We start from the raw sequence: 22,132 nt of genomic DNA, 5'->3' as shown, positions 1-22,132 counted from the left end.
TTTCTTTTTTTGGGGGGGGCAGCTTATTTATAGAGCTATCAAGGTTTAAGACTCAGGGCAGAATTAGACATTACAATAAAAATGGAAGTGCCAGCAAAAAATGTGTAAAAAGGTTGCATGTGCCCCATTCTATAGCATGTATGCAAAACTTACCTATATCAAGGTATCATCATGCAGTGACTTTCCACACCCCAGCTGCAAATGATATGGAGCTAGAGCAGGAACACACTCAGTGGAACATTATCCAGGTGGCAACAGTCTTACTATACCTTGTGGTGGGGGAAGGGGGCAAGTTGGCCATATTTAATAGCAGCTCCATGACTGTCATAGCTTTTGTAGCACTGCCCTTAGAACGGTGCCTCTGAATTATTTTAAAACAATAGGTCAAGGTCCATCTAATGCGGCTTTTCATCTCCACCAGTGACCAGCTCTCTCTCTCTCGCTCTCTCTCTGTGTGTGTGTGTGTAAGTGCCGTCAAGTTGCAGCCGACTTATGGTGACCCAGTGGGCATTTCAAAGCACGACCCTGGTATTCCCTGGTATACTAACCAGGGCCAACCCTGCTTAACTTCTGAGATCTGACGAGATCAGGCTAGCCTGGGCCATCCAGGTTAGGGCAGTGACCAGGTAGGTACATTTTACCCCCAGCAAGCTGGGTACTCATTTGACCGACCTCGGAAGGATGGAAGGCTGAGTCAACCTTGAGCCAGCTACCTGAAACCAACTTCCGTTGGGATCGAACTCAGGTCGTGAGCAGAGCTTGGACTGCAGTACTACAGCTTACCACTGTGGGCCACGGGGCTCTTAGTGACCAGGTAGACGCCTTCAATTTAGGACAGCTTGATGGTAACAACAATCTTTTGCTGTATGTCTAAAGCCTATGTTAACCAGAAGACTTTTCCTTGTCAACACAAGATACGTAATCAGACCCAGAGACTCTTAGAGACAAACTAGATATTATAAAAGGCACATGTAAGTCTCCTGACTTCTATTTTTAAATGAAAAGCAGCTGAGGGAAGACAAAGACTTTGAAGAGAGAAACAGTACCAGGGATTGGGGTGGGGGGAGATACAGGCACCCGTGTCTTTCTCTAGTAGGTGGAAATGCAACTGGCAAAATATTTACAGAGTAAAGGCAGCTGAGCCCTGACCTGGATAGCTCAGGCTAGCTTGATCTCATCAGATCTTGGAAGCTAAGCAGGATCAGCCCTGGTTAGCACGTGGATGGGAAACCACCAAGGAGGTCCAGGGTTACTATGCAGAGGCAGACAATAGTAAACCACTTCTGTTCTACTCTTGCCTTGAAAATCCTATGGAGTTGCCATAAATCATCTGCAGCTTGACATTGCTTTCCACTCACCAAAAGCAGCTGAAAGGAAAAGGGTTAAGAAACCGTTCTGCCTACCCTGTCTTCCATTCAAATGCAGACTCCTGCATCTGATTTCGGTCATTTTTAAAAAGCAAAAACACATATTGTAACACTGTTACGTGTATACTGTGTAGTGTCTTGTTTGGCCTAATTCTTGATGTGAAAAGGTTGATCTCTGCTTTTTTCTGTTCACCTGCATGGATTATTTTCAAGTATTTCTTTCTGAAGGAGTGTAAGTATACTAATTTGTGGCTTAAAAAATCCATTTTCCAGCTCTTTCAATAATAAACTCTTTAAAAACCACTTAAAATAATGTATTTTAACTGCTTAAAGTATTTTTAATACAATGTTCATACCTAGCATAGTTAAACGCCCAATTCTGTCCATCAGAAGAGCTGAGACGATATTTCCCGGTAATACTGCTAAAGTCCCCAGGAAATTAACAAAATAAATCCAATAGGCACTATAATCATCATCAAAGGAAATCTGACATCCTGTCTTGTTGTGTTCAAATGTGCAGTTTATAAATCTACTGCCAGAGTATTTATATGGTTCAAGATCTATGGAATCAAAAAGAATAACTAGACAAGTATTACAAAGTCATGAAAATGTCCCATTTTAAAACATTTTAAGAACTGACTGTTTCAGTAACATATTTTTCATCACGGTGCAGCTTGCTCTGGATCCATGGAAAGGCAAGGGATTAAAAAATAATAATTTATTAAGAACAAGATTATGTATAGTAGCAAAATGAATGCAAATACTATGCCCAGGCTTAATACATTTTCATAACTAATATAACCCTGTATACATTACACTGGCCTGTTTCCAATCATGCATACATGGAATACAGATTTTCCCATGTTTCTCTCCATTCCTGCAGCCCTTACCAGCTCCTAGAAAGATTGTTTCTTGGGATCTCAGCACCCATGCAGAGGAATAGCCACGTGGGTCAGGTACAACAGGTGTCTTCAACAAGCACAGCTTTTGCTAATGGAAGAGAGAAGAGGGGGCAATTTCACACCTTCCTTCATCCTCAGTGCAGCATTGGGAGGAACACATGAACACATAAAGACATGAAGCTGCCTTATACTGAATCAGACCCTTAGTCCATCAAAGTCAGTATTGTCTACTCAGACCGGCAGCGGCTCTCCAGGGTCTCGGCTAGAGGTCTTTCACATCACCTACTTGCCTAGTCCCTTTAACAGGAGATGGATTGAACCTGGGACCTTCTGCATGCCAAGTAGATGCTCTACCGCTGAGCCACAGCCCCTCCCCTAGGTCCCAGGTTCAATCCCCTCCATGTCCAATTAAAAGGATATGCATCTCCAGGACTAGGCAATACGTGATGAGAAAGACCTCTAGCTGAGACCCTGGAGAGCAGCTGCCAGTCAGATCAGACAATACTGTCCTTGACAGACCAATGATCTGACTCGGTATAAGGCACATTCATACATGCCTTTGTTCCCTGACTCACTCAGCTATTCTTCCACATGGGCCCCATAACTCAAAGAAATGTATTTCTGGGAGCTGGAATGGGCTGCAGGAAAAACAGAGTTTCACTTACTGTAACTGTTGTTCATCTGATGGATCTTCTATGCAGTAACACATTGGGGACTGCGCAGGCGCAGGCCAGCCACGGAAAAGAATTGTCAGCTTCCAGCAAATTCCAAAAGAGTGCTCCCCCTCCCCTCGGGTATGCAATCTCCCCGCCCCGAGTCACATGACCCAAGGAGGAGGGAGCACTCTTCCCTCCAGTTCTCCAACCTGCCGCCACGGAACCAACCACCATACAAGCGGAAAGGTCCCACAGCGGGGAAGGAGGGAGGGAATGTGTTACTGCATAGAAGATCCATCAGATGAACAACAGTTACAGTAAGTGAAACTCTGTTTTTCATCTGAATGGCTTCTATGCAGTCCCACATTGGGAGAGTAGCGAGCTCGCTTACCAGGACGGTGGGTGTGGGACATCACCGGAATAAGGACTGCAACACTGCACGTCCCACAGCTGCATCCTTTGCTGAATCCACATCCACAGCGTAGTGTTTTATGAATGTCGATGGAGTGGACCAAGTGGCAGCTTTGCAGATGTCCCGGATATCTACTCTTGACGAGAAGGCGATAGAAGCCGCATACACCCTGGTAGAATGAGCCTTGATCATGGGAGGGCAATCCTGGTGAGCAAGGTCATAAGCCAATTTAATAGTACATGTAATCCATCTAGAGATGGTTTGAGGAGATGCCCGCTGACCTTTGCGTTTTCCCCCCAAACAGACAAATAAGTTGTCCACAGCCCTAAAGGATTGGGTACGGTTAATATAGAACAGGAGAGCCCTCCTTACGTCGAGCGAATGAAGGGCTTTGTCAGCGTCTGAAGACGGGTTAGGGAAAAAAACAGGTAGGACGATGTCCTGTGAAAGGTGAAATGCAGACACTACCTTGGGCAGGAATGATAACTTAGTTCTAAGGACCACCCTATTAGAGTGGAAGACAGTGTATGGAGGGGAATGGGAAAGAGCCGACAAGTCGCTCACCCTCCTAGCTGAGGTAATTGCGATCAGAAACGCGGTCTTAAAGGAAAGCAAGGCCAAATTACAGGTGGCCAGGGGTTCAAAGGGGGAAGTCATGAGACGAGTGAGCACTAGAGACAGGCTCCACTGGGGAACTGGCAAGGCAGCAGGTGGAAATAAATTATTTAGACCCTTCAAAAACTTTTTGGAGAGGGGGTGAGAGAAAACCGAGAAGGAGTCAACCTCTGGGTGAAAAGCCGATATAGCGGCCAAATGAACCTTAACAGATGAATTGGATAAGCCCTCATCCTTAAGGAACAGTAAATAGTCAAAAATACCAGACAAGGGGCAGGTAACAGGAGAGATGCCCTTATCTGATGACCAGTCAGAGAAGCGCCTCCACTTATTGTCGTAAGAACGACGTGTGGAAGCTTTGAGCGAATGGAGAAGCACCTGGGCTACTCTGTCAGACCATAGGCTCGGGGTAGGACCCTCCAAGCCGCTAGTTGCAGACTGGGAGGGTGGTGGGAGGGGTCTCTCGGGAGAAGTAGACACTGTCCGTGTGCAAGTGACTTGAGCACTGCGAACCATGATCTCCTGGGCCAGTAGGGAGTGACAAGGATGGCATCTGGGTTGTCCTGGATCACCTTGGCAATGACCCTCTGAAGTAGAGGGAACGGGGGAAACAGATAAAACAGGGTCCCCTTCCAGGGAATTTGGAAGGCGTCTCCCAGAGAGCCTGGGCTGACCCCCGCCCTGAAGTAAAATCTGGGGCATACCGCATTGGATTGTATGGCAAAAAGGTCTATTAGAGGACGACCCCAGTGATGAAAAACATGTTGTAGGCATGTAGTGTTCAGTGTGAGCTCGTGAGACAGGTCTGGACAGCGGCTCAGGGCATCGGCTAGTGTGTTGCTCTTGCCCACAATGTGAATTGCTAAGAGGGAGGTGTCGTGATGTATGGCCCATTCCCAGATGTCGCTGACTTCTTTGCAGAGCGAAACGGACCTTGTGCCGCCCTGCTTGTTTAGATAAAACAGGGCGGTGGAGCTGTCTGTGGCGATTTGAACGCGCCGACCCATCAGGTACCCTGCAAACGAAGACAGAGCGAGAAGGATGGCACGAAGCTCAAGCAAATTAATATGCAATAAAGACTCCGAAGGAGACCATCTCCCTTGTACTGTAAGATGGTCGCAGTGAGCCCCCCAACCCACCAGGGAGGCGTCAGTGAATAGAAACCTGTCCGGAGATTGTCTACAGAAGGGAACCCCTGACAGGACATTGACATCCAACGTCCACCATCGTAGAGAGGATAAGACGTATCTGGGGATGGACAAACGCTTAAATTGCGAGTCCACATTAATGGTAAAGACTCTAACAACCCAGTTTTGCAGTGGTCGCATCCTAAGCCTAGCAAACTCCACCACCGCCGTGGTGGAGGTCATAAGGCCCAACAACTTTTGTATTCGATGTGCTGACTGGAACCTATTGCGGACAAAACTGTTAATCAGTTTTCTGATGGCATGAGCTCTAGGTGGAGGAAGAAAAGCCCGGGCCAAAGAGGCATCCAAACGTGCCCCAATAAACATCTGAGCCCGTGCAGGGGTTAGGTGAGACTTCTCAAAATTGACTAGGAGTCCTAGATTATGAAGTGTTGCAAGGATCGAATCCATGCGTGAGGATAATTCAGATTCTGAATGGGCCACCACCAACCAGTCATCAAGGTAAGGAAATATAACGCATCCTTGAAGTGCAAGGTGCGCGACCACTACGGCGAGGCACTTAGTGAAAGTCCTAGGGGCAGTGGACAAGCCAAATGGCAAGACATTATACTGGTAGCACCTGTTATTGCACCAGAAACGTAAATAACAGCGGCACTCCTCATGAATCGCAATATGAAAATACGCGTCACGAAGGTCCAATACTGCGAACCACATGTGCGCATCAAGGAAGGGGAGCACCTCAGGTAGGGTAAGCATACGAAACTTCCTAGTCTTGACAAACAGGTTTAAATCCTGTAGGTCCAGGATAGGGCGCTTTCCACCGCCTTTCTTGTCCACTAAGAAAAAATGGGAGTAGAAGCCATGATTCTGGTCTGGAGGGAGCACTTCGGAGATTGCGCCCTTAGCCAGTAAGGCCTTGACTTCCGCAGAAAGGGGCTCAGGGTCACGAGAGACAGCATGGGCAACCGGCCTAAAAGGAGGAAGAGAATCAAATTCGATGAAATAACCATATTTTATTATTTTAAGAACCCAAACATCGGTAGTGATAAACGACCACTGGGAATAAAAAAGTGACAACCGGTCACAAAAATCAACATGTACATTTAGTCATGCTTGTTTTGCCCTGGGGAAGGAACCAGGGGATCCCCTCTGACCCCTGCGTGATTTATTCTTATTGGAGAATTTCCTGTCCTGTTGTGGACGAGGAAAAGATGGACGGAAGGGGGGGTGCTGAGGAGGGGCCTGGAACCTAAATGGGCGGGAAGATTGACCAGCCGAACGGCAGAAATAACGCCTCCTGTTATCAGAGGTCTGACGAGTAATACCAAGGGACTTGGCGTTCGTCTTATTCTTTTTGAGGCGGTCTAAGAAAGTGTCGGTCTGATTACTAAAGAGAACCGTGACCTCGAAAGGGAGATCCTCTATGCGAGCCTTAGTATCTAAGGGAAGCGCCGACTGGCGCAGCCAGGCATGTCTCCTAATAACTATAGCAGAGGCTATAGCTTTACTCGACGAATCCGTCACATGTCTGGCAGCAGCTAACTGTTGTCTCGCGAGAGACATTCCCTCAGCCTGCACTGCTAGGACCGATGGACGTTGGTCCTCGGGAACGAGGGAAACCTGGGGGGAAATGCGGTCCCAAAGGGCAAATTGATACCTCGCCATCATGGCCATAAAATTGGATGCAGACACTAACTGCCGTGGAGGAATAGACCTTCCTTGCCAGAGTGTCTAACTTACGGCCTTCAGGGTCTCTTGGGGAGGTGTGGGACCCAGACCTAAACTTCCCAGGGAGGGCCTCGGCAATAATAGAGTTGGGAGGGGGGTGCTGGTATAAGAATTCCCCTCCTTCCTTCCGTATCTTGTACAAATTCTCTATACGTTTTGTGGAGGAAGGAACTGATGCTGGTTTAGCCCAGTTGGCGTGGAGAATCTCTAAGAGACTCTTAAGGATTGGGAATACAGCCGGGCCCACATCGGGGTTATGTAAGATATCCATGACATCATCAATAGGACCCGATTCCTCGGGCTTGACGTCGATTTTAAAGGCCTTCGCCATTCTTATCAATTGCTCCGCATATAGGCGGACATTCCCCGCAGGGGATAAGGGTTTGGGATCCCCAACTGAATCATCAGGCGAGGGCAGGGACGTACGGGTGTCGTCATCATCATAATCGCGTGAAAGCGAGGGATCATAATCAGGGTCATAAACCGAATCATAATCGGCCATACGGGAGACAGAGGACCCAGACAAACGTCGTCTTGAGGACGAACTAGGTCGCGACTGAGAGCGACCACGATGCAGTAATGGCGACCTCGAATCGAACGAAGGCGTTATGTACCGGTGACGATGTGACCGGGCAAAACGTTCAGGGTCATCAGTCCGGGGAGAACGACCTCGATGACCGGAGTGACTCCGACGGCCAGTTCCACTCCGATCAACAGACCGGTCTCGGTGAGCATGGCGACTTTGGTGTCCGGATCGACTCCGGATCGAACTGCGGCGACTAGCCCTGTTCGAGAGATCCCGACGACCCGAACGGCTCCGACGGGTGGAACGACTCCGACCGGAACGGCCCCGACGGTTGAAACGGCACCGACGATTAGAACGGTTCCCCTGAGAGCAGGAACGACGAGGAGAACGGCTCCGATGAGGAGAGCGGCTCCGACGAGGAGAGCGGCTCCGACACGGAGAACGACTCCGACAGGGAGAACGGCTCCGACCTGGAGAGCGGCTCCGACCCGGAGAACGACTCCGACGAGTCGAACAACTCCGACGCTGAGAGCGGCTCCGACGAGTGGAGCGGCTTCGACGAGTCGAGCGACTCCGACGCGGAGAGCGGCTCCGACGGGGAGAACGGCTCCGACGCACCGAGCGACTCCGACGGGAACGACTCCGACAGGAACGACTCCGACGGGAACGACTCCGGTGGGAACGACTCCGACGGCAACGACTCCGACGGCAACTACTCCGACGGGAGCGACTCCGACGGGAATGGCTCCGACGGGAACGACTCCGACTGCCCGATCCACTGCGGTGACCTGAACGGTCCCGGCTCCTGGAACGACTCCGGCCAGAAGGGGTCAGCGGTTCCCGAACCTCCCTCTCTGGGCATAGTTGAGTGGCACCAACATGGGACTCTTGCTGCTCCGGGGCAGAGCCTCCGTCGAGGGATACTTGTGGCACATCCTTATAAAGATGAAGGAGGTGCTCCTTAAATTCCGCCGGTACCTCCTGGGCCCTGCTCGGGTCTGGAGCCGAGGGGGTTGCCAGGGGATGAGGAGGAGAATCCTCTACAGTAATGATGGGCTCAGCAGAGCGCGATGCCACAGCGAGCTGGGGATGGAGCCGCGAAGGCGTCAACGATAGACGGCGCCGAGAAGACTTTGGCGACTTCGAAGCTGAACGGCGCCGACCCCGCCTTGAAGGATCCGACGGGCATTTTGGAGGCCGAGAGGGTGGACGACGCCTGGGAGACCTCGAGCGGGAAACACGCTTTGACGAGCCGCGGCCGCGGCCATCTTGGGAGCTCGGGGCTATAAACCTTGCCGGTCGAAGGACCACTGAGGACGGCTTTTCTGAAGCAGAACCCGTAGATTTGGCGACAGGGGCCCCATCGGAGGAGGACACCTTACCGGTAGGACGGTCGGAGGAATCCTCCTGAGGACGAAGGGACACCTTGTAGAGGTGGGAGATAAGGCGAGACGAGCGTTCCCTCAGAGCTTTGGCCGTGAGTTTCCCACAGCTCTTGCACGAAGAGGAAACATGGCCTTCTCCCAAACAGAGCAAGCACTCCTTGTGGGGATCAGATTTAGCAACCTTTGCCCCACAAGAGGAGCACTTCTTGAATGGAGCAATCTTCTTAGACTCCATAACCATTGCTGGAACGAAGCTAAGCACGTTCTCTCTCCGTGGCGGCAGAAAGAGAACTGGAGGGAAGAGTGCTCCCTCCTCCTTGGGTCATGTGACTCGGGGCGGGGAGATTGCATACCCGAGGGGAGGGGGAGCACTCTTTTGGAATTTGCTGGAAGCTGACAATTCTTTTCCGTGGCTGGCCTGCGCCTGCGCAGTCCCCAATGTGGGACTGCATAGAAGCCATTCAGATGAACAAAGAGAAATGCAGGACACCTCCATACACCTTCCTAGCACACATTGTTGGATACTGGACATCATCCAGGAGTTTCACACAATGGTTTGGAGAAGGGCTACAATTATGGGAGTTGCACAGAAGCAGGGAAGAAAAGGGTTTGTTTGTTTTTAGAAAAGAAAGGTTTTCTACCGTATCTGAAAAGTTATTCTGTGACAAACATAACACTTTGTATGTTTACCCCACCATATCTATTTAAAACAGCCCACATTATGTCTTGTTCCCGCACCACAGATAGGATTGTTTGCCTATATCTGCAACTTTACTTTTTTAATTGGGGAGCTCTACAATCTTATAGTTGTCAGGAGGTACCTGAAAAGAAAGTAAAGTTTACAACATTGCAATGCAGTGATTAGGATAAAGAAGGTAGGCCGAAAAGGAAACTACAGAAGTAACAAATCTAAGAACAGCAGCCACAATAGCCTGACGTTCTCTCCAAACGTTCTAGTAAACAATGTCCTGTTCCTGAAGGGGTGCAACAATAAAGAGAGATTCCTCAACTGATCTCACAGAACAGATGCCAGTTTGTGTAATTTGGCTCACACAATTAGAGAGCCTCAGGGCCAAATTATACGTTACATTTGACATGTTGGGACTCAAGTGTCCAACCCCACTTCTATTTAGAAGTACCCCTTCTAGTACCCGTTAGAGCAGGGACTAACCTTTAAACATGTCTTAGTTGCCCCACTTGGCTGCAAACGCTGCAAGGGGAAGGAGAGGCTTCATGCCCCCCGTGGCCATTTCCACCAGCAAAAATGGCGCAGGAGGGAAGCATGAAGCCCCTCCTCCTGCTTGCAGTGTTTGGAGCCACATGGGGCCACTAAGACATGTTTAAAGATTAGTCCCTGCTCTAATGTCTGACTAAAAGTCAGGTCAGTATCCTGATACATGTCAAATGTAACATGTATTTTGACTCCCAGCCATAACCCATTTACTCTTTGCAGGCTGTCAGAGGGAAGAAGGAATGGTCGTCCAGCCCCTGTCCTTCCTTTCAAAGCTAATATTCCCTTGCTGTTCCTCCTCCAAACTGATAAAGAAGATTAACCATTCAGACAAAAATAAAAATAAAACAGACCAGCAGAAAACATTCCACCAATTAGCAGGGACACAGAACAACCATGAGTTTGCTTAAACTTTTCATGTATTCCATTGCAACTACTATTCATGCTAAGAAATGCTTAGTAAAATGGGACCCTACAGAGTCAGAGAGCAATAAATGACTTTTCTTGAAGCATACCTGTGTTGAAGAACTTGGTATCCATAAAAGTACAGTTTCTAAAATATGTGCTCAATGTAGTAACATCTTCAAAGTAACAGTTCTTAAAAAGCGTATCTTCAAAAGTAACTGATTTAAATTTCATCATTGTAAACCTGAGAAATATATATAATTTGCACAGTCAGCTTAAAGTATCATAAACAGCAGGAGGCCTGTGTAACCTTATTTTGGAAGTAATTTTAATTCACTCTGCAACTTTATGAATTTCCCAGTCTTCCAAACCTAGTATTAATATCTTCAAAGAAACCATGATTTTCAACCCAGATCTGCGACGGCTGGGAGCGGCACAGCTGCACCACCTCTACAGAGGCTTCCTGGCCGCCGAAAATAAAATAAAAGCAGTGTAAAAAATAAAAAAGGGGAAATGCCCCCATAGCAAACAGTGAGGCTACACCACCAAAAAAGGTGGCATAGCCACACCGCAGCTCGAGGGGGTATGCCCAGGTCCAAAGGGGTTAGGAATGCCCTGGGAAAACACACACACCCCACACGCCAGCGCAGGCTCCCACTTCCGGGATTTTGCTGCCGGCATAGCAGCACCACTGGCAGAGCCCTGCACAGCAGCACGGCTTCCTGGTGCCGGTGTGTTTGCCCTTGTGCTAGCATAGCTGCCACTTTATTCCCTTCTTGCAACAAAGTTTCTCCTTTCTTTTCTGATTTCCACAATCACACTCTGTGGGAACATCTGATTCAGGTAATGGTTGGAATTGATGAGAAACCATGGTTTGAAGAGGGTTTGCAAGCCCTCTTTTGTCAGAAAATCTTTTGTCAATCCCACAATTCATCATGTTTAAGAAATTTTTGTCAATCCCGTAATTCATCATGTTTAAGGCCACTCCAAAGAAGGCATTCTCCATAGTGGTCCCTGAATTGAAAGACTCAGCTCTTTGCTGAAGTACACCAGTTTAAGTATCTTGGCTTTTCTAGAAGGGCTGTAAAAGCATCTTTTTAGCTAGACTTTTAATAATGGATTTACTGAGTTTTACTGGCTATATGCAGTTGTCTTTTTTCTGTTGGTTTATTTTTTAAGTTGTTGGATGCACTTTGTGCTTATTGTACCTTACCTTATGAATGTTGATTTGAAATTTCCGTTGTATGGTTTCTGAATAACTAAATAAATTTAACTATAGTTCACCCAATCTTGATGTAACTATAGTTACAGTAACCAAAAATAAAAAAGTAAAAATAAAAAGGACTCTGAGTGAATGATACGAGGAGGAAGTGTGTAAGCCTCTGGCAGGTTTTCAATTCTCCCCCTTGGTTTGGATGACTCTAACAAACCCTCTGAATTGAGGCTGTATCTTTGATGTTCAACCCCTCACACACCTGCAGATGCTACCCTGAAATTCTTGGCAATTAATATATCAAGATAAATAATATGATTACCCACAGCTTAACTGTAGTAACACAGAAAAGATCTTTGTGCTGTGGTGGCAGCTGCTGCCAAAACAATATTTTTAAAACATCAGCACAGTCAATCAAATCTCCAATACTCAATCAGAAGCCTTGCTGGAGAAATGCCCTTCCTAGCCCTATCCACTTTCTAAAAACACTTGACAGGAGCCAGAAAAGGTGTTGACGGGAGCCATGGTGTCCATGGGTACCAGGTTGGGGACCCCTGCCGTAATGACTAGGTACCCATGGACACATGACGGTCTCCCAGGTTTTTGTCCCTAAATCATTTATGTGGACTAATTCCCAAATAAATAGAAAAATCTATCCATTGGTTTCTGTGAAAAACTAAAGGATTCCATGTGTGTCCAAAAATTGAGATGATGATTATTAAATAAGTCCCCAAATGCACAGTATAGTACTGAAGAACACTAGTAGCAATTTGTTTCTAAAGACATATTATTTGTTTCTCTCAACCTGTCATTGATGAATATTCCACTGGAGTAGACTTGGTTTTCCAAAGTAAAGTTGAAGTTAATATCTGTAACTTTCTCAAATTCAAAAGTCTTCCTTCTAGTAGCATATTCCTCTGCTTGTAGATGTTTAATCACATCTGGGAACCAGACTGACAATCCATAATAGCTGTGAAAATAAATGCCAAAAATTCACCAGTTCAAATGGTAAATTACATTTTCTTAAAGTTCAACTGATTCCCAGTGTACAAACTGTAGACTGAAATGCACCCAGTGTTCTGTTGAGTGTGCACTGATAAAACAGTAATATATCCAAATATATTGGTTCTTGTAGGTTATCCGGGCGGTGTGACTGTGGTCTTGGTATTTTCTTTCCTGACATTTCGGTCCATTAATGTTTTGATTATTCCTCTTTTCTGTCGGGGGGGGGGGTTGGAGTTTTTGTGTAAGTAGCGATCTGTGTGAGTTGGTTTCCCGTAGACCTTGTGACCTAATTGAAAGTTTGTTTTACGGATGAGAAGGGTATCAAGAAATGGGAGTTTACCCTCAATTTCTTTTTCCATGGTAAACTGAATGTTTGGATGGATATTATTGAGATGGTTTAGAAAGTCCATTAATTTTTCTTCACCATGGCTCCAAATAGTAAATGTATCATCCACGAACCTGAGCCAGACTGTAGGTTTGTAAGGTGCTGATTCTAACGCTGTCTTTTCAAAATATTCCATGTAAACATTTGCTGTTACTGGACTGAGAGGACGTTCCATAGCTACTCCATAGCTACACAGATCGCTACATACACAAAAACTCCAACCACCACCCCCGACAGAAAAGAGGAATAATCAAAACATTAATGGACCGTGCAAGACAGATCTGTGAACCAAAGCTTCTCAAGGAAGAAATTAATCATCTAAATCACGCACTGCTAGCAAATGGCTATTCCAGAAATGAAATCAGAAGGGCCATTAAACCAAACAAAAATCAGAAAACTCAGGAAAAACAGTCTCCCATAGGAAAGGTATTCTTGCCATTTATTAAAGGAGTCAGTGATAGGATGGAGAAACTTTTGAAAAAACATAACCTACAAACAGTGTTTAAACCCACCAAGAAAATACAACAGATGCTACGATCAGCAAAAGACAAAAGAGACCCCCTCACCTATGCAGGAGTATATCGTATACCTTGCAGTTGTGGACAAGTTTACATTGGGACCACACAACGCAGCATACAAACAAGAATAAAAGAACATGAAATATACTGCAGACTTGGTCAACCTGAGAAATCAGCAGTGGCTGAACATGGACTGACCCAAACAGAACACAATTTCAGGGTCTTGGAATAAGACCCTGAAATACTGGACAATTCTACCAACTATTTTGTCAGATTGCACAGAGAAGCCATAGAAATTCATAAACATCAGCACAACTTTAACAGAAGAGAGTTTAAGAATGAATAAGGCTTGGCTTCCTGTTCTGAAAAACTCCAGACTAACAAAGACTACAGTCCACAATAGCCATGCAGATTAGCTTTGGATTCCACATGTTAACAGATCACCACATGTTAACAGGATACAATGGTTCCACATTAACATACCACACCCTCATTAGCACATTATCTTGATACTTACAGGACAATGATTAGCACATTACCTTTGATACTTTTGCAGGACAATGACTCAGCTCAAACCCAACCCCCTTCTGACTATATATATATTACTCTTCCAACACACTTGACACTGAGAGACCCTGTCTCTTTCCTGACGTTTCAGAAAATACCAAGACCACGGTCACACAGCCCAGATAACCTACAAGAACCGATGAACTCTGACCATGAAAGCCTTCGACAATATCCAAATATAATTGATGACTATAATTAATCTGTAACATGGCTGATGTGCAAACACATCAGTATTAAATCTACTTTCGTTTTAATTACAAAACTCATTATTATCTAGTAAATTATTGTCTTTTCTTGTTAACCTTACCCAAAAGAAAGAGTAAACCATACTGTTGCAAGTTTAGTTGTATTATCCTTGACTGGATAGTTGAAGCACCTCATAAATGTTAACCAAATCTGGAAGACATTAATAAAATTAAGATTTATTTCTCAAGCCACACTTAGGTTACTATGAAGGGACTAACTGGAATGACAAAAGACAACAATTAAAGAAAAACAAGGCAGGCAAGAGTTCACAAGCAACTTGGAATCTGTACCTGGTGGCTTCATCCCTCTTTACAGCCACAGAATAGCACATTTCATTGTAACAAGAAGTTCAAACACAGCTCATTCCAAACGGGAGTGAAACTAGCTATGAGCCTAATCCCAGCACTTCTTAGTTTTTGAAGGAGTTCAGACCCCCATTGCTGATGACTCTCAGACCACAGCTGATGATGGTGACTTAATCCATGTTTGGCTTACACCTTTGATTTACACAATGTGGATTAATCCACCATCATTCTGACTTTAGGTCAGTTCAGGTGGCATTTGTGTGTGTGTTAAGTGCCGTCAAGTCGCTTCCGACTCATGGCGACCCTATGAATGAATGTCCTCCAAAATGTCCTATCTTTGACAGCCTTGCTCAGATCTTGCAAACTGAGGGCTGTGGCTTCCTTTATTGAGTCAGTCCATCTCTTGTTGGGTCTTCCGCTTTTCCTGCTGCCCTCAACTTTTCCAAGCATGACTGTCTTTTCCAGTGACTCTTGTCTTCTCATAATGTGACCAAAATGCAATAGCCTCAGTTTAGTCATTTTAGCTTCTAGGGTCAGTTCAGGCTTGATTTGATCTATAACCCACTGATTGTTTTTTTGGCAGTCCACGGTATCCGTAACACTCTCCTCCAACACCACATTTCAAAGGAATCTATTTTCTTCCTATCAGCTTTCTTAAAAGTCCAGCTTTCACATTATTCTATAAATTCTATGCCCAGTGAGATGGGGAGCAGATCTTAGGCCTGCATGCTTCCTTTCCCACATCTCCTAGCACCTTCACCATATGAAGAAGGTAACACTTGAACAATATCAGAAAGTGAGTTTGAAATTATTGTATGAATTGATCTTCAGACGTCAACTATATCAAGATGCAGAGCAAGGTCAAGAACATGGACTCTGTTGGCCCATCTACATTGTGCAGTACAGCCAGCACAGGCTGTACCACTGGCTTCCAACTATCACACTAGCACTGTCTTGAGAACAAAAGTACTTGTCTTTCCTTGAACATTTCCCATGGAACAGAACAAAAAGTGCAAGGATTCCTAACGGATGGGGGAGCACAGAATATTCCTTCACTCTTCCTAAGAAACAGTGAAGCACTCCCTCCTCAAATTAAGTTCTTATGAAGTTGATGACCACAAGGTTTCTCTTCTCATGCTTGCATGTTTAGCATAAATAATAATATCATTATGTTACTTACACCATCCAATTCTGTACGCACTCTGACATAGCACCTCTTGTACCAGGTGCCTGTATCGTTTTCAATTTCTATAAGTTCATCTATCTGCTTGGGGGTTTTAATCCTGTTAACCTACAAAACAGAAAAACACAAAAAAAGTTTAAATGTTCTCTTCCCCACTAGAACAGCAAAAATGTTTCATTGTTAAGAACCTCAAGTATTCTCTCCTTCCTCCAAAAGAAACCAGACAAACAGCTTAGTACTACATACTCCTTGGAAGATGACAGAACCAGAACTAACAGTGTAATTTTAGGAAGAGTTACACTCTTTTAAGCCTGCTGAAGTCCTAATAAAACAAAGGCAAAGCTGGATGTTTCACAATTGAACTCATTGCAAAGGATGTGCAAAACTAAACCAGCTAAGAATTGTGATGAGCGTTTTAAAAAATTAAACCACAGAACTGATTGCTATCGTATAACTGCCTAGTCTCACTGATGGCTGAACAATAACCAGCTGTTCTGTAATTTACTAAGATATAAAATTATAAAATAAAGAAAGGAAACAAAAAATAAGTGAATAAACATAGAAAAATTACAAGTCAGCAGCAAAACAAATAACCACACTATGGTTAACACTATATCTAGAACCCCCCATTAGACATTTCTAAACAAACAGAAATTATCATCTTCTGAATGTCCTTAACGGGATACTGATAGAGATAGCAGGCAAAATATCCCAGTTATCTGAAAGGCGACTAACTTTTTCTTAGGACTGCCACAACTAGGGGGTAAAGGTAGTCCCCTGTGCAAGCACCAGGTCATTACTGACCCATGGGGTGACATCACATCACTACATTTACTTGGCAGACTATGTTTATGGGGTGGTTTGCCATTGCCTTCCCCAGTCTTCTACACTTTACCCCCAGCAAGCTGGGTACTCATTTTATCGATCCTGGAAGAACTTGGAAGGACCTCGGAAGGCTGAGAACCTTGAGCTGGCTACCTGAACCTGACTTCCATTGGAATCGAACTCAGGTCATGAGCAGAGCTTCCACTGCAGTACAGCAGCTTACCACTCTGTGACACAGGGCTCTATTGTAATACATGTACGTAGTAGTAAAAGGAACTTTTAGCGGGATGTAGCTGTGGAAAGAGACATGTGTAGCTAGGGTTGCCACGTGTCCAGTTGTGAACTGGGCAGTCCAGTAAATAAACTGAGAAAATACCGGACATGTAAATATCCGGCATTTTCTAATTAAGTAAGCTTGCAACCACTGCAACCAAACTCCATGCATGCACTCTTTTGTGGTAATTCTCCCAATGATTTGTGGGAAAGTTAAATGTATACTATTTCCCTAATAGGACAAAGGGGATTTAAAAATATTTAGTTTTGACTGTATTGTGTCTCTTATTATGCCCTTTTTATACTGTATAAAATATCATTTGCTAGCTATCTGTGTAATCCTATGCAGATGTGCTCTTTTCTAATTATTTATTGATTTCAATGGGCTTAGACTGCAGTAACTGCATAAGATTGCGCTGCACAAAGCTACAATACATTTGTTAGACTTTAAGGTGTCACAGGACTCCCTGGCATAGTTCTCACAGGTATGCTAAACCTGGGTTTGGATTGCACAGCTTTCAGATTCAAAATGGAACACTCCTCGATACTCACAAAGAAACAACAGATAAAGAGAGCCAGTGTGTTGCAGTGATTAGTGTATAACCAGGATCTAGCAGACGCAGATTCTAATCCCACTCTGTTATGGAAGTCTGCTGGGTGACCTTGAGCCAGTCACACACACTCAGCCTAACCTACCTCACAGGGTTGTTGTGAGGATAATATGGAGGAAAAGAGAATGATGTATGGAGAAAGGTGGGGTATAAATGAAATAATAAATATAGCTGAAGAGGGTGGCAGATAAAAGGTAGCTCTCTTGATGGGTGGGAAGGAGAGAAGGAAACTGGGAAAGGTGTGGAAATGGTGGTTGCCAGGAGGAGCGAAAGAGGAAATAGGATGAGGAAGGGTGCCCCCAAAATCCTTGCAAGTTCCCCACTGACACTGTGCAACTGGGCCAGAGTTTTCCCATGTAAAGGCTACCAGGAGAAGGGAAGGAGGGGAAGCCAGGCAGATAAAGGCAGGATGGATGGTGGGTAGGAAGGAGAGAAGGAAGCAGGAAAAGACGAGAGGCTTTGGGGGTTTTCTGGGAATGGAAAAGAGAAAATGAGGGGGGGTGAGATGCCCCCTGCAAGTCCTCGTGTGTCCCCTACTTTATATATGGTTGACAAGTGTGTCCAGTATTTTTGTTAAAACCATTTGGCAACCCTATGTGTAGCAGATCTGCTGCTATAAAGAAGACGAAGCAAGAACCGGGGATGGTATAGGCCAGGTCTCTCCAACCTTTTTAAGCCTGTGGGCACCTTTGGAATTATGATACAGGGTGATAGGCACAACCACAAAATGGCTGCTGAAGGAGATGAAGATGGTTATAGAGGAACCCCGAGTGCTGGGGAGAAGGGGGTAATTAAAAAAAAATACCCAGGGAAAGAAGAGTGAGAGAGAATGAAACCAACGCTGTTATTTTAATCTACACAGCCAATCAAATCTCCAATGGCCGATCAGAAACCCTGCTGGGCAAGAGATCCACCTGGCCCCACCCACTTTCTAAAAGTACTTGATGGTCACCAGGAAAGGTCTCAGCAGGCGCCATAGCACTTACGGGCACCTACATTGTGATCCTTGCTCTACTCCAATGATAATTCATCTCCCGTAATCATACTTACTATTACTCAGAGTAAAAGTGAGTGGGTCTACCAGGATTTTTCTCAGAGAATAACTGGGAGGGATGTAGTTGGAGGACATAGGTTGCAGCAACCTTGCTGTAGGGCTATGCAGCACTGGATCTGGTCAGGGCCTAGATGGGACACCTTCCTAGAAATTCTATGTAAGCTGCATTGAATTTCATAATGTAAGAAAGATGTGATATAAACCTAATAAATAATTCTTATATAGAGTACTGTGAGGAGGAGAAAACGGCCAACGGGCTGCTGATTGGATGAAGGATAGACCGAGGAATGGGGCTCAATCACTAACAGAGGGCTGAGTGATGGTGGGGGGCGGGTACTGGAAGATGAAGCAAGAGAAGTGGAAAGGAGCAGGGAAAATGTATAAGGAGGAAGAAAGTTTATGCCAAAGTAACTCTTGTAACCAATTTTTTATTAAACCCATATAGTCAAATCCAGGGCCTCATGCATATTCTTACACAAACACTGGGCTTCTATACACACAAGTTATCTCATTTATTCAATTTAGGAGACAGCCCGAGGGAAGAATTGAAGATGAAAGAATTCAGCAGGTACATTGGGCCTCACAGGATCAATGGATCCGGGAAACAAAGTTAACTGCACTTTGTGACCAACATGATGTGATAGTAGTTAACATTCACTAAAAAAAACTGGAAATGTGAAACTTTCCTAATTAATTTTAGCATTGTATTGGAATATAGAAGCCCTCATTAGGGAACTCGTCAAAGCATAATCTTAACATGGAAACAATGTTCTAATCTTTTAATACCAAGGAGTCAAGTTTTCCAGGCAGCATAGATGCAGAAAAGAAAAATCCTAAACCTCTCATGTCATTTTCCTTGGTATCCATAAAGCGGGTGAATGTAAATGCAATTACTTTAAAAGATAAAAGTTAAACCAATGTAAGGTTTTAGTTTAACATGATTCTCAGCTTATTTCTTCACTGATGTTCAATTTGATAAAACTAGCTGTGGCACTCCAGATGTAGCATTGCAATTAGTAGCAACTGCCAGTACATAGGCACCAGAAAACAGCAGGAACTTGACATAAAGACAGGAACAATTTATCAGTTAGAAATCATACTGAGACATCCAGTGTTCCTAATGCAAGGTCATGGAGAGAGAAGGGTGATTTGGGTCTCTGCAGGACTGGCCCCAGGCATCTAACCATGGGGCAATGTAGTCCAAGGCAGATGAAGATGGGTAAAGCAAATGCAGCTAGAAGAACAGATAATAGTGGGCCAAGGATCCAGATGATGGCTTGCAAGACCTAACAGTAGCATAGAAATAGTCTTTGGGTGGAAGGAAATCCTCATCCCTGTCTGGCAGCTGCTCCAGGATGAGGAATAGGCTGCTGCAGAGAAGACCCACTTCAAAAAGACCCTGCTCCAACAGCTGATTCGTGTTGTCTCTGGGCAGTTTGATAGCAGTGGCTCCCGACTTGTCATAACAGCAGGTACCCACACAAAGAGCACACAGTGGAAGAGGACATATACAGCATAGCACAGCTTCTTAAAAGGGGCAGGAAGGAGGCCAACCCACTTTAAGCTATGTAGGAGAACAGCTGGCAAGAGGTGGAGGAAGAGGATGTTCACCAACCCTGCCCCCTTGAACTGAGGCCATTGTAGGTGCTGGGCTAGGACCAAGTGTAATTTCTGGGTCCTTCTCAGACCCCACCTGAGGCACAGGAGAAAGGGTAGGACTGTGTAGGAGGCTGGGAAGGGGCCACCCCTCCATGAATCTTTCCAAGGACCACCAGAATGCCAAGGTAATTTCAACTCATATGCTTTATTAGCAAGCAAATACACCCGGTCCTCCTGAGCGGAAGTGTTGTATCAGGTTCCCTCGTCTTCCATGTCCTGCTGAGGTTTCACCTATCCTGTGTTTGCCCAGTTCCTCTCCACGACTGCCCTTAAGTCCTGGCCATTGGTCCAGGAACCAGGGGAGGTGTCCTGACCTTCTACACACCCCGACATCCCCTCCAGCCCATTAGGATGGCTGCTGACCCAATTAGCCAACTGATGACCTTCGGGCCACACCCTGGCAATGGGTAACCTCTGTTGGGCCATCTCGGCCATGCCCTCAAGCTTTCTCCCTACTAACGGGGTGTCTACCCCTGTCCCACCAGGGATATTCTCTCTTCTGTTTTCCCACCCCCTTATACAACAAAGAATCCTTTCCTGAAATCTCCAGGAATTTATGGTCTAAACTCTCACATTCCCAGGTCTCTGAGTCAGCTTCTAGGTGTGAGATTCCACCTAAGTTGTGAACTGGCCATCTTACTGTCTCTGGCCATGATGGTCATTTGCATTTCTAAAGCTTTGACCCTGGGTACTTGGCAATGCTTTGACCCTTGGTACTTGGCAATGCTTGGGAATAACTGACTTCTCCCTTCCTTCCTGCCTGTCTTCTGCTAGAACAGAAAAACTTTCAAAACTAAATGTGTCCCCCCCAGCCCAAACCCTGAAGTAAAAAGGTATTTCTCTGCACAGGTTACTAGATCATTAATGGACGCTGTAGTAATTTGGCAGCATGCTGAAACATAGATAAGGGAATAGCATGACAAGTTTATAAGTTTATAATATTTGTTAAAAGAAATAAAAGAAGCAAAGGTGCTGTATATAAAAAAGAGAGGAACTGCTAAAACTGGGATACAAATTCCTCACTCTGGAATATTTAACCCCAAAGCACACACTCATAAAGAGAGCACTCAGGAAGCAGACTTTAATCTGATGGATATTTGGCTATTTTCATACAAATGTCATTCAGAAATTCTTAACAGCTGCTTGCCTAGTCAATATGCAATGATGGAAATAATCAGAACTCCTGTCTGAACATGATTGATTTGGAAAATGTAGGACTTTACAATACTATCTAACTGTCACTAGGGATTCCTGCAATGCTTCCAATTTGTTCTCTTTCTATTAGGATTGATTCTGTAAACATACTCACTGTGAAAACTTTTTCAGGCTGACCACGAGCTCGCATGTTCGTATCATGAATTTGTTTGAGAATCATCCAAGCTTCATCATGTTTCCCAACCTACAGATATGACCAAAATTTGTAAAATAACTCAAAATTTATAAAAGAAACTCAAGCTGGAGAATTAGGAAAGGAAAAAATACAGGCCATCTCAAGTTTACAGAATCTAGAGATTTGGTTGTATGAATGGGGGAAGTGATAACTCTAAACCTCAATCTTCTTGGTTTCCAAAGCATTTCCCCATCCTCTCAGGTTCCCTACCTTATTATATTAAATAATAAAATGGTTCACATTCTTGCCCCAACTGTCAGTTTGAGGGGGGGGGGATCTTGTGATTTGAGCTAGTAGTTAATATTTTCATTATTTCTGTGTCACAAATTTTGATTGTTTAATTTTTTAAAAGGTTGAATTGTTTTAATTGTTGTTATTGATGCCAGTTGCCATCTTGGTGTAAGGCCATAAAAACTGCAGTGATATAAACATTTTAAAGAAAGGAAGAAGCTTCATAGGGTTGTAGGATTCACCAGTAGCCCAGGGCACAAAGCAGATGTGAATAAGGTCACACTTGTCTTTA

At 44.9% G+C, this 22,132-nt stretch overlaps 1 protein-coding gene across 2 annotated transcripts in view; it reads right to left on the bottom strand.

Moving 5' to 3' along the window:
* The window catches only part of SV2C (synaptic vesicle glycoprotein 2C), a 75,040-nt gene that overhangs the window by 8,486 nt on the left and 44,422 nt on the right, over positions 1-22,132 (bottom strand). The window contains exons 5-10 of one of the 2 annotated variants that reach the window (XM_056848255.1): positions 21,529-21,618; positions 15,795-15,905; positions 14,371-14,459; positions 12,394-12,558; positions 10,486-10,619; positions 1,724-1,927 (exon numbers count right to left, since the gene is read on the bottom strand). In XM_056848255.1, coding sequence (XP_056704233.1) covers positions 1,724-1,927; positions 10,486-10,619; positions 12,394-12,558; positions 14,371-14,459; positions 15,795-15,905; positions 21,529-21,618 — 793 coding nt within the window. The remainder of the gene's footprint in view (positions 1-1,723; positions 1,928-10,485; positions 10,620-12,393; positions 12,559-14,370; positions 14,460-15,794; positions 15,906-21,528; positions 21,619-22,132) is intronic. The other variant, XM_056848258.1, reaches the window with a different exon arrangement.

The sequence above is a fragment of the Euleptes europaea genome, chromosome 4, assembly GCF_029931775.1.
Source record: "Euleptes europaea isolate rEulEur1 chromosome 4, rEulEur1.hap1, whole genome shotgun sequence".
Taxonomy (NCBI): Eukaryota; Metazoa; Chordata; class Lepidosauria; order Squamata; family Sphaerodactylidae; genus Euleptes; species Euleptes europaea.
This window is presented reverse-complemented; position numbering and strand designations above follow the sequence as displayed.